The 13,424-nt window shown below is 41.0% G+C and overlaps 1 protein-coding gene across 25 annotated transcripts in view; it reads right to left on the minus strand.

Annotated features, from left to right (window-relative positions):
• DLG2 (discs large MAGUK scaffold protein 2) overlaps positions 1–13,424 on the minus strand; it is a 1,649,366-nt gene that overhangs the window by 70,762 nt on the left and 1,565,180 nt on the right. For all 25 annotated transcript variants that reach the window (XM_055122503.1, XM_055122502.1, XM_055122499.1 and 22 more), the window contains one exon: positions 10,255–10,431. In XM_055122503.1, the coding sequence (XP_054978478.1) occupies positions 10,255–10,431 (177 nt within the window). The remainder of the gene's footprint in view (positions 1–10,254; positions 10,432–13,424) is intronic.

A 13,424-nucleotide genomic window follows, 5' to 3' on the forward strand; every position in this document is an offset into this window, starting at 1 on the left:
ATGAGTGCCATCATTCTATGTCTATCCTTCTCCTTCTGACTTATTTCACTCAGCATGATACTCTCCATGTCCATCCATTTATAAGTGAATTTCATAACTTCATTTTTTCTAACAGCTGTATAGTATTCCACTATGTAGATGTACCATGGTTTATTTAACCAGTCATCTGTTCTCCAGCACCTGGGATGGTTCCAGATTCTAACAACTGTGAGCAGTGCTGCAATGAACATATAACTGAAGATGTCATATCTGCTGTGTGTTTTTGCACTCCAGGAGGTCTATTCCCAGAAGTGTTATTGCTGGGATATGAAAGCTCAATTTCTAGTGTTTTGAGGAATGCCCATATTGTTTTCCAAAAAGGCTGGATCATTTGGCATTCCCACCAACAGTGAAGAGGAGTTCCTTTCTCCTGAATCTATGCCATCTAGTGATTGTTCTTATTCTTTTTGATAAACACCAGTCTCTGTGGTGTAAGGTGGTATCTCATTGATTTGCATGTCCCTGATTAGTGATAATCATCATCATCATCATCATCCCATTGATCATCGAATTTCTCGAGTGTTCTCAGTAACATCTCCATTCGTCCTAGCCCTGAGATTTTAGAAGACTCTCTCTACTTGTCCTTCCCAATGATGCCGCATTGGAGGCTCTTTCAGGATCAGAGGAAAGAGACCAGCTTGTTACTGGTTTTGGCATATTAATACACCATGGGGACCTTGCGAGGCTCTCCCATGTGAACAGGAAACACCTGGTAGTTTGCCAGATTCTCCCAGAGGGAGAAGTAGGCTATAAGATATTGCACAGCCGCTTTGCGATATCTTATTAGTGATATGGAGCATTTTTAATGTGCCTTCTGGCCATTTGCATTTCTTCTTTGAGAAAGTTTCTGCTCATTTCTTCTCCCTATTTTTTGATGGGGTTGGAGTTTTTTTCCTATAAAGGTCTACCAGTGTTTTATATCACTTGTATCACTTGTAGTCCCGTTGATCTTCAATTTGCTCGAGCAGGCGCCAGTAACATCTCCATTTGCCAGTGTAGCCCAATGATACCTGCTCGCTCCAGGAACAGAAAGAGCCTCAAATCGTTCACTCAGAGATTTGATGAAGAAATCTGACCATCTAGTCGGTGGGCGGCCACAAGGTCTTCTGACGTCCCGTGGAATCCAGTCTGTAACAGCTCTATTCCAACGGTCGTCTCTGAATCACATTACATGACCGGCCCATCTGATTTTTGATGCCTTGGCAAATGAGACAGCATCCCTGATTTTTGACCATTGACGGAGGTCAGAACTCCGGATTCCTTCTCTCACTTGAGTGAAACATGATATTCCGAGCATAGTTCTTTCGATTCATCTTTGGGATACCCTAATAGCATTCTCATCCTGCTTGCATAGGGCCCAGGTCTCTGAGGCATATGTTAGTGCAGGAAGAATGGTGGAATCGAAAGGATGTGCTCGGAGTTGGAGGTTCTTCATTCTCTTAACCACCTCTTCGACGCTCTTGAATGCATTCCACGCTGCTCTCTTCCTCCTGCGCAGTTCTGGCACCAAGTCATTCCTCATGTTGATTTCTTGACCCAGGTACACATAGCTGCTGCATTCGGAGATGTTCGTTCCATTGAGAGCAAATGGAGCTTCAGGGACCAGTTCGTTTTTCATGAACATCATCTTGTTGAGATTCAGCTGCAATCGGACCTTTCCACACTCGTGGTTGAAGTCGGCCAGCATTTGTGCCACTTGGCTAATGTTTGGCGTTATGAGAACGATGTCATCAGTGAAGCGGAGGTGGTGTAATTGCCGACCGTCTATCTTCACTCCCATTCCTTCCCATCCCAGTTAGTCGCATGATGTTCTCAAGGGCGGCACTGAAGAGTTTTGGTGAAATGGTATCACCTTGTCGCACCCCTCTCTTTACATCAATGATCACTTCCTTGTAGAATGGTGAGATCCTGGTGGTGAATCCACAATACAGCTCAAAGAGGATTTTGATATACTGAATTTGAGCACACTGTTTGACCAAGGCTTCGATGACCGCCTCAGTCTCAACAGAATTGAAGGCCTTCTTTAAGTTGATGAATGTTAGACAGAGCGGCATCTTGAACTCTCTCAAAACTTTAATGAGTTTGGTCACTGTGTGGATATGGTCTATCGTGCTGAATCCTCTTCGGAACTTGGCTTGCTCGCATGGTTGTCATTTGTCTAGTGTTCTGCCTATTCTATTCAGGATGACACGAGTGAACAACTTGTAGACAACAGACAACAGGCAGATTGGGCTATAGTTGCCGATGTCGTGGATGTCTCCCTTCTTGTACAACAGAAAGGTCCTACTGGTTTTCCACTGGGATGGAACCTTGCATTCAGACAGGTAGCGTATGAAGAGTAGGGCCAGTGTATTGATGAGTACTGGTGGCAGATTCTTCAGATGTTTGGGTCTGACCTTGTCCGGACCAGGTGCTGTTCGCGTCTTTACCAGCGAAATGGCATGTCGGATTTCAGAAGGGAGAACGTTGGGAACGGCATATCCATCCTGCAGAATTTGGTATGTGGGCAGGTGGACATGGCTGTCAAAGAGATCTGAGTAGAAGTCGTGAATAATTTCCTCCATTGCCTTTCTCGAGGATGTGATAGATCCATAGGGACGTTGGAGGGCGGTCATCTTGGTCTTGTAGTTGGTGAAGGACAGGCGAGCATTGTGAATACTTTTCCTGGCTTCTGCTGCACTGGCCAACACTGCTGCTCTTCTCTCTTTGAGGTCTTCCTTTATCGCATCTCTGCACAGCTTTGTGAACTCGGACGTTAGCTTGTGGTTGCCTGAGGCTCTCAACAAACCACGTTGATGAATGAGCTAGAGATTTCCGAAGACAGGCGTCTGTTTGTGGCTTTCTCACTCTCGGCATTCTTTGCCCAGACATGGAGGTGCTGAACCATTTGATTGTATTCCTCATCGATGTTTTCAAGGACAGCATCTTCCCATGTTGCTGCAATAGTGCCAAAGAGCTCCCAGTTGGTGGTCAGTCTGGGAGTTGTCTTCTTAGACTTAAATTTTGCAGACTTTTCTCCCCGCTCTGTGAAGTAGAATTTTGCATGGAGGAGACTGCGGTCCGATCCTGTTTGAAATTTTGGGACAACAGCGACATCAGTCAGGCAAAACCTTCAATTGAATATTATGTGGTCAATTTCTTTGTGGAACTGTCCACCGGGAGACTCCCATGTCCAGTGTTTAGATTCGGCCTTCTGGAACTGTGAGTTACCATGGATGGTCTTGGTTGACATGATGAATTCAGACAGTCTCTCACGCTGATCGTTCCATTCTAGGCCAGGTGTCCCATTCTAGGCCAGGTGTCGATCACATCACGCCATTTTCGACACTGGAGAAGAATTGTTCCTAGAAACATGCGACAACAGAGGCGTTGGTGGCCTTGGTGTCCTTGTCAACACAAACTTGGCCATGAGCATCGATTCATTTGATGGCCTAACAACCCGAATTGGACGATTATGCTTGAATAGATGTGGCTCACTGCCTGCAGTTTCTATCTTCATCGTCTACGCACCAACTTCCAACTACGATGAAGAAGAAATTGAGAGGTTCTACATAGAACTGGAGAAGTTCTACAAAGAAGACCACACCTTCTACAAGATCATTGTTGGTGATTTTAATGCCAAGATAGTGTCTTCTATATCTTGGGTATTAACCCCTTATCTGATGGGTATTGGGTAAACAATAATTCCCATTCTATGGGTTGCATCTGTATCTTGGTCACTTTCTTTTGAGGTACAGAAGCTTTTTAGCTTAATGTTGTTCCATTGGTTTATCTTTGCTTCTATTTGCTTGGTCAGTGGTGTTTCATCTTTAAAGATGCTTTTAGTGGGCTGGAGCAATAGCACAGCGGGTAAGGTGTTTGCCTTGCATGAGCCAACCCAGGTTTGATTCCCAGCATCCCATATGGTCCCCTGAGCACTGCCAGGGTTGATTCCTGAGTGCAGAGCCAGGAGTGACCCCTGTGCATCACCAGGTATGACCCCCCAAAAAAAAGATGCCTTTAGCTTCAGTGTTGCGGAGAGTTCTGCCTAAGTTTTCCTCCATGTATATTATGGATTCAGGTCTGATATTGAGTATTTAATTCATTTTTATTTGACATTTTTGGCAGGCAAATTAACAAAACTCGTTTTCCTTCAATATACTGATTTTTAAAATGAACATCATATTACAACTCTCATTGAATCAATCATGAGAAAGAAGTTGGGATGTGTCATGTTCCCTAACATTAAAACATACTAGAAAACTATAGTAATCAAAACAGCATGCTACTGGAATGCAGACACTCAGAAGAGTGCAATAAAATTAAAAGCACAAAAATAAATACTCACATATATGGACAGTTGGCTTATGACAATGGAGAATAAAATGGAGAAAGGAAAACAGAAAGTAAAATTTCTTAAAAATGGTATAGGAAAAATTGGTAAATCACAAGAAAAATCATAAAAATGGGTTTATGTCTTATTTCATGCACAAAATTCAATTGAAAATTGATAAGAGACTTAGATGGTAGACTTGAATCAATAAAATGCATCAAAGGAAATAGAAAAAGCATCCCATGACATCTGCTTCATTGGTGTCTTCACTAGTGGCAAGGAAAGCAAAAGCAAAAGTAAACAAATGGGATTATATATATATACATATATTTTTATAACCATTCTCTATCAGATAAAAAAATCCTTACTGAAATTACAGACATACTTACTACTCAATGGGAGAAAATACTGACCTGCACACATCTGAGAAAGAGGTAATATCCAAGCACAATGTAAAAAACAAAAATGAAAAATAAAGAACCAAAGAGCGAGTCAAAAATGGGGAGAAGAGCTAAAATGTCCAGCTCTACAAAAAAGACATATAGATGGCCAATAAATACCTTTAAAAAATTTTTTATTGAATCAGCATGAGATAGTTACAAGCTTTCGTATTTGGGTTACAATCACACAATGATCAAACACCCATCCCTCCACCAGTGCACATTCCCCACCACCAATATCCCCGGTATACCCCTCCTTTCCCACCCTCCCCCTGCCTCCATGGCAGACAATATTCCTCATACTCTCTCTCTACCTTTGGGCATTATAGCCTGCAACACAGACACTGAGAGGTCATCATGTTTGGTCCATTATCTGCTTTCGGCACACATCTCCCATCCTGACCGATTCCTCCAGCCATCATTTTCTTAGTGATCCCTTCTCTATTCCATCTGCCTTCTCCCCTCCGCTCAAGAAGCAGGCTTCCAGCAATGGGGCAATCCCCCTGTCCCTTATATCTACTGTCCTTGGGTGTTAGCCTTATGTGATATTCTTCTACACTCCACAAATGAGTGTATTCCTTCTATCTCTGTCCTTCTCTTTCGAGATGGAAACCCAAAAATCAGTCCTAAAGATCAATGAAACCAAGAGCTGGTTCTCTGAGAAAATAAACAAGATGGCCAATAAATACTTAAAAATTCTCATCACCACTGATCATCAGGGGCTGGAGCGATAACACAGAGGGTAGGCGTTTGCCTCGCACATGACCAATCTGGATTTGATTCCTCCACCCCTCTCAGAGAGCCTAGCAAGCTACAGAGAGTATCTCATCCCCACAGCAGAGCCTGGCAAGCTACCCATGTCGTATTCGATATGCCTAAATTAGTAACAACAAGTCTCACAATGAAGACATTACTGGTGCCCGCCGAGCAAATTGATGAGCAACGGGATGACAGTGACAGTGATTGATTATCAGAGAAATGTGAATCAAAGTGACAATCAGATATCATCTTACCCTACTGAGTATGAACTATACTCACTAGAAAGGCCAGAAATAACAAGGATAGAGAGGAAAAAGGAATCCTCATTCACTACTGGTATGAAAATGAACCAGTTAGCCCTTATGGACAAGAGTATGGAGGTTTCAGGCCAGAGCAATAGAACAGTGGGTAGGGTGCTTGCCTTGCTTGATGTCTATTGAGTCCTCTTCCTGAAACCCCTTCAGGAGTGATCCCTGACTGTAGATAAAACCTTATCACTGTGGGATGTGGCCCCCAAACAAAACAAAACAAAACAAAACAGAATATGGGGGTTTCTAAAAAAATTTGAAAGTAGAACTACTGTATATTCCAGTAATACCATTCCTAGGTATGTATGCAAAGAACACAAAAATGCTTATTCCAACACACACATATATATGTATATACACACACACACATATATATACACTCATGTTCATTAAACATTGCTTAAAATAACTAAAAAGGCTTTGAAATAACCACAATGCTAAGGACAGATAAATGGATGAAGATGTGGCATATACTACTCAGATTTAAGAAAATAAAAATATTGCCTTCTGGGGCCTGGGGAGTTAGTACAGTGGGCAGGGCACTTGTCTTGCATGCAGTTTGACCCTGGTTCAATTCAAGGCAGTCCATATGCACTCCAGAGAACCACCAGGGGTGAATTCATGAGTGTACAGCCAGGAGTAAGCCCAGAGTACCACCGAGTGTTGTAGCACTGAACAAAAATAATTATGCCTTTTGCTACAACATAATTCTAAAGTTACAACTCTAAGGTTACCTGGGAAAAAGTTAGGTGAACAGGGCAATGGTGTTTGGTGGTTGAGCAGTTACTTTTATGTGGTAGGTTTGTAACATGAGCATTTTTACTTATAAACCAACACTAACTCAAGGAAAAAATTTAAAAAAATTAAAATAACTGGATTTTCTATGATATCACCTGGGGCAATTTAAAAATACATACAGATGTCCAGGACCTATTCTAGTTAGACTAAACCTAAGCTGTGCACAGGTATGTGTGGCAAGGATTGGGAGGTTAAGGATATTGTGAGTTTATCCAAGTTTTAAAGATTATTTGGCATGAAAGCCATTGATCTAACTATTTTCCCAGGTAAACTATAGCCTTCTCTAGATAACTGTAATTTATAAAAGAATTTCTTTAAAATGAGTCGAAAAACAAAAGCGAGTACTGAGGTTAAGGTTTTTGTCTTGCATACAGCCAACTCTGGTTCAATCTTCACTATGAATATGGTCCCCTAGAGCATGTCCAGGAGTAATCCATGAGCAAAAGCCACAATTAGTCCCTGACTACCACTCAGTCCATCCCAGTTCTCTCTTGAGTCCCAAAACCAATGAGCCCTGGAGCCAGAGAAATAGCAAAGGGTTTAAGACACTTGCTTTGCATGTGGCTGACCATGGTTCCATCCTTGACACCACATTTGGTTCCCTGAGCACCCTCCAGGAGTGAGCCCTGAGCAAAGAGCCAAGAGTAAGCCCTACCAGTTGTGCCATCCTCCACCTTCCCCCACCTCAACAAAGTGAGTTGAGATCTATTCCCACATAGCTTTTCCTTCCCTATCTCATTTGTACCTTACAGATCATGCTCAATAAGAGGTCTCCTTATAGAAAAACTCCTTAGACTGCTCTGATTAATGAAATCAAACAAAAATGCATGTTGTCTATGTAAATGGAGAAGCAAAGAATATAAACTAACATTGGGAGTCACTGCTTTGAATAATTAGTCTTTCAAAAATCACTACAGGTCATACTTCAAACTCAGATTGTTTTTCAAAGCAATAGCAGAAAATTATCCAGGAAATTAGAGGTTTAGTGAGATTCAGAGAATTGCCCACTATAGGTGTGGGCTCAGAGGTTCCCTTCCTGGAAATGATTGACTTGTGCTCCTCTCTGGCTCTCAGTTACCCCAGGCTATCTGGGTATAGTATAGGCCAAGAAAGATGAAGAACTAGTCTTCTTTGGGTGCAAATGGCTCACAGAGTGATTCTTGGGTACAATCTACATCTCTGAATCTACATCTTTCCATTATGGTTTTTGCTAGTTTAATCATTAGAATATTATGTAGTAGTACTTGAATGTAGGATAACATTGGTTTGTCCTTTCTCCCTCTCCTCAGGGAGCTTAGATTTATTGGGTTACATCCATCACAGTGCTCTCGAGGCACTCCCATTCCTCTGTGTTTATCTTTCACTTCTCTGGGCTCTGCTTCCCCTGTCTGTTAATCACCTATATTCCCAAATCAGATCCTGTGACTTGTAAGGTCAGATCCTTTTAAGGTCTGGATTTTGTATTTGTAAGTGAAACAGTGCTTTTTTTCTTTCCCTATGTCCTTTGCATAGTTTAATTTAGAGCGATGTCCATTTTGTATAGACACAGGAAGACAGATTAATGCTATGCTTTTGTAACTTGGGAGTTAATTGACTCTGAATCATATTTACTGCTGAACATCTGTCATATTTACTCGACTTAAGTCTCAATTGCCTTTAGTTCCTAGCACCCCAAAAGCAGGGTCACGACAAAGGAACTGAATGGACCCAGTGCCTGTAAGCTACCCTGGCATCAAAATGGGATAGGCCAAATGCCATAAAACTTATGATAAGTTAAGACCACGGTTTCAGATGAATTCTGCCTTGGCCCAAAGAGAAGTGATTGGACAAGGATCTGCTAAAGTTAAGCAGGACCAATCCGGCCTGAGGACTATAATCTGGATCTACAGTGAGATGTTCCCAGGAGAGCCACCCTATACACTTAACATATCTCTTACTATGTCCGTACAAAATGACTAGAAAGATTATTCAGAAGTAAATTTAAGGTGACTGTTTAAATGATTATGGACTAAGGAATGGAAGAAATTCTGCCCTTAGCAGATCACCTAGCAGGGGGATATCTTTGTCTTAGAAGAGCTTCCCCAGAAGGAAGGACTTTACATACATTATTATGCAATCTGACCTGGGTGTAGTTGCTACCCACAACCTTGGAAGTTGGGCTCTTGACAAAGCAGCGAGACTGGGTGTGTGAAGAGTATCATGGGGGAAAGTAGGAGACAAGAATGAGGGACAGTGTGACACTGGATGGAATGGGGCGCTCAATGACATTGGAATAGGCGGGGGAGGAGAATGGAATAAACAGCAGAATGGAGATTAGAATAAATGGCAATTAATCACCAACCAGCTTTGTGGCCCTGTTCCCTCCTTCATTCTGTTGGTGGCGGCTTCAGGCTGGGGTGGGAAAGTGGCTCATGGTTACTGAATGCATGTGGCAAGAGCACCCATATATATTTATGAACACACACTTGAACTTTGAGTTTTACTGAGGATTTTTCCCCAAAGATATTAGAAGTGAGAACGATATAGCCTTTTGAGATTATTATAGCCCAAGAAAGTTGGTGATGACGTTGAATAAGCATTATTGCTGATTTTGGTTTCATATCATATTTATTCTAGGGGATAGGCAATTTTTGTCTGTTAGACAATTTCTTGGAGGCAAAAATATATCCATAGTAAGGAGAGTCCTCTTGGAGGAAATGTCTAAAAAGCTGCAGGAACTAATGAAGAAGTTGGTTTATGTGAAATTTATTCCTGCCTTTCAAAAACAGATGTGATGGCATGCTTGGAAGAAAAACATCTTAGTACTCTTGCCACAGAAAACACACGCATAAAACTAAATCTTTGAATGTATTTGGGTATTGTGTTGTGAGATGAAGAACAGGAATAATTAAAAGAGTTAAGGGGCTGGAGTGATATCACAGCAGGTAGGGTGTTTGCCTTGCACGCGGCCAATCCAGATTTGATTCCCAGCATCCCATATGTTCCTCTGAGCACTGCCAGGAGTAATTCCTGAGTGCATGAGCCAGGAGGAACCCCTGTGCATAGCCGGGTGTGACCCAAAAAGCCAAAAAAAAAAGAGTTAAAAAAATGAAACTCAGTCTTTAGATCACACTAGATGTTTGACACCTGTTGTGGCAAGCATATGAATTTAAGATGAAAATTTCAGTTATTTATACCAATATTTGGAGATAATAGAAAATAAAATATTAACTAATAAGTGGTCTACTTTATTTGACATTGATTGGCCTTTCAATACATAATCTGGCAAATTTTGAATCTCCACATTTAAATGCCTTTGGATTTGTAAATCAGCATACAGATGAAAGAAACTTGAACATATGGATGTGGGTAAAAGCTTTAGAAAGGAAGCACAGACAGAGCTTCTATCTTTCTTGATCTCACTCATTCCTTTTGGTAAAACTCACATACACTGAGGGTGATACTTTTTCATTGATATCACCTACCAAATCGACCATTTCTGCGGAAACAGACTATCCCATTCAGCAGTTTGTGAGGAGTATGCTGCATCATCCTCTTCGATGATCTCTGCTCCCAGCAGAGTGAGACAACACACTGTGACAAAGAAAGTACATCCTACCTCCGCTTGCTGGGAATGACGCCCATCTCCTCACTGTCTCCATCCAGCATGACTCTTCTGGCTTGCCACCATTCATCATCAGAGGCATTGATAACGTGAAGAATATCCCCATATTTGAAACTCAGTCCTTGACTTGGCAACCCACTGTCCTTGCTCTTGTCATAGTCAAACATGGCTCTGTAAAAAAAAAAAAGTGATAGCACATTGATGAGAAAGCTTGACAACACTGATTTCCAATTCACCATTTTTGGTTAATCTCTCTTACTCTGACAATTCCCCACCTATTTAATACTAGTTGCTAAGTTGCTAGAACTAAGTTACGGTTTACATTCCACTGTTTTAGTCAGAGATAACTATTAGCTCTTGTTTCTCTTTGGACTTTTCAGGGGCTCCTACAATTATCTAAAACTGCAATCTTACTTCTCTTCCTACAGATCATCAGATGTGACAAAGTAATAATGCAAAATGGTAAAGACAATTTAGAAGTTCATTGAGATTTTTTCCCCTCTTAAAATGAAGCATTCTGTGTTATGAATAATCCTCTCAGACTTATTAGCTTGTGAAATGTCCCTTTATGATCAGAAAATGATAAATGTTCACAATCCTTCTACTTAATAAAATATTACACCATCACTGAAACTGAACATTACAGTGTTTAATATGAAGTCATGAATAAATGTTTAAAATTAAATTCATGAAAAATATATAAATGTCAATGTGTATTTAGATCAAATAAGTAAATCTTTTTGCATTCTGTAGAATATTGATATGTTTATGATCACTTAAAATATTTGCTTCTATATCATATTAGCCCATTAAGCGCATTTGCTGAACTTCACTAAGTGTAACACACTATAGCATGCATGATTATTGGGATGAGGAAACTAGCACTATAGCACTGTAGCACTGTCATCCCATTGGTCATCGGTTTGTTCGAGCGGGCACCAGTAACATCTCCACTGTGAGACTTGTTGTTACTGTTTTTGGCATATTGAATGCGCCATGGGTAGCTTGCCAGGCTCTGCCATGTGGGCGGGAAACTCTCGGTAGCTTGCTGGGCTCTCCGAGAGGGACGGATGAATCGAACCCGGGCCTGCTATATGCAAGGCAAACACCCTACTTGTGTTATTGCTCTACCTTAGTAGTTAGCTGTTGCCTTAAAGAGCCAACAATTCCTCTTGTCCTAAATTGTCCACCTCCTCCCTTTAGAAACTGCCACACACATTCAGCACATGATTTTTCTAGAGACGCAGATTATGACACTTTCCTGTTTTAGTTCTTTTTGATTCTGTTCTAAAAATTTCCTCTGGTTGTAACTATTATACATGCAAAGCTAGCTAGATTTGGAGAACAGATTTTTCTAAAATCACAGAAGACCAAGTTTGGTTCTTTTCCTTCTTTTTTTTTTAAAAAAAAATTACATCTGCTGTCATAGCATCCCCAAATTGCTGAAGACAGCAACTAGGGCTTCAATATTCAAGGAAAAAATGAATTACTTGCAACAGGACTCCTTCCTTCCACTAACTCTTTCCCCTAGGAAAGGAATTTCTTGGTTATACCTCCTGTAATGGTTTCCTTCCACCTTCATTATCCCTTTCTTCCCTGTCAGTGGTTTCATAAAACCTGCAGCTAGGAAAGGTATGGATGAGAGAAGAAAGATAATCTCCTCCCGACACTGTCATTTCTTTGGCAGGGTGATGTGTCATAAATTAATTTACACTTCTGAGCCACAAGTTGTTAATGACAAGATGATTCCATTAACTACTTTTACATAGAGTTCCAGGGTGCAGTGATGAAATGACACATATGAAGTACCCAGTTCATGGAAAGTGCAGACTAGCAGAGTGTAGTGCAATGGTTAAGGATATTGAATCAGAGACCCAATGCTCAGGCCATGTCTTGGTTTTACTAATTCTTACTTTTCATATAGCAAATTACCCTGATGAGTTCAATTCTCTCTTATATACAGTAAAGATAATAGTACTACCATCATGGATGATGAAATGATATATAAGGCAATCATGTAAAGCACATAACATAACACATAATCAGCAAGTATGAACTTTGCTGTTATTATTATTTGCCCTTTGAATTAATTCTCATAAAATACAATTTCTACTCTAAGGGCAATGAAAGAGTAACAGTATGTATGAAACTGCTGTTCTTCCAAAGATTTGCTTGCAAATGTGGGACTTGAAACTTAGCTCTTGGAAGAGTGCTTACTGTTTCTTATAAGAGCAGTTCACTACCAAAATTGTTCTTCAATCTTATATATCTGTTTTGCTTCTAGGAGTCTGTAATTGTGGCTAGGAAGAAGGAGCCCCCTTGACTGGTCTCCAGTAAATCCCCTGGAAATGGAGTCTCTCAGGGGCTTTCTTGATAGACAATATTTAAACGTTAGTGACAATGTGTTGTAGCAATGTGGAATTTGGTATATCTAAATTGAGTCTATTAAGAGAGGATTCCAGAATCTTGCTCCTTATTTCCACTGAACTTTTTAAGTTCCTTTCCATTTATAATTTTTTGCTTTGTGTCCTTTTGCTGTAATAACTTGCGGACATAATGATGTTAAATCTTTGAGTCTTGTGGAGTTATTGAACCCAGGAATTTTCTTGGGGACTCCAATGCATTCTACAGATTACAAAGCATTTTACCCCACCCCATTTCATTTTGATTCAATGTGTAATGTCACATGACTGTGCCAGCCTGTTTTCACTTGGGGCACCCCAGAAGGGGTGGGTGAGAACCCTTCCTGCCCTAAGGGACCCAGCCCCAGCAGCCAACCTCCACTACCCAACCGCTGCCATGCTCTAGACTGTTTTCCGGACACATTAGAAGACACTTCCTACCTATTTTCCATAATTACCACACCGTATTTGATGGAGTTCAGACAGTAGGCAACAAATCATAGAGAGTATGATATATCACACACACACACACACACACACACACATATATATATATATATATATGCATATATATGCAAGCTTCTGAGAGTATCCTGCCTGCATGGGCAGAGCCTGGCAAGCTATCCGTGGCATATTCAATATGCCCAAAACAGTAACGATAGGTCTCATTACCCTGACCCTGAGAGAGCCTCCAATCGTTGGGAAAGATGAGTAAGGACAGGCTGCTAAAATCTCAGGGCTGGGAGGAATAAAGACGTTACT

This window comes from Sorex araneus, chromosome X (assembly GCF_027595985.1).
Source record: "Sorex araneus isolate mSorAra2 chromosome X, mSorAra2.pri, whole genome shotgun sequence".
NCBI lineage: Eukaryota > Metazoa > Chordata > Mammalia > Eulipotyphla > Soricidae > Sorex > Sorex araneus.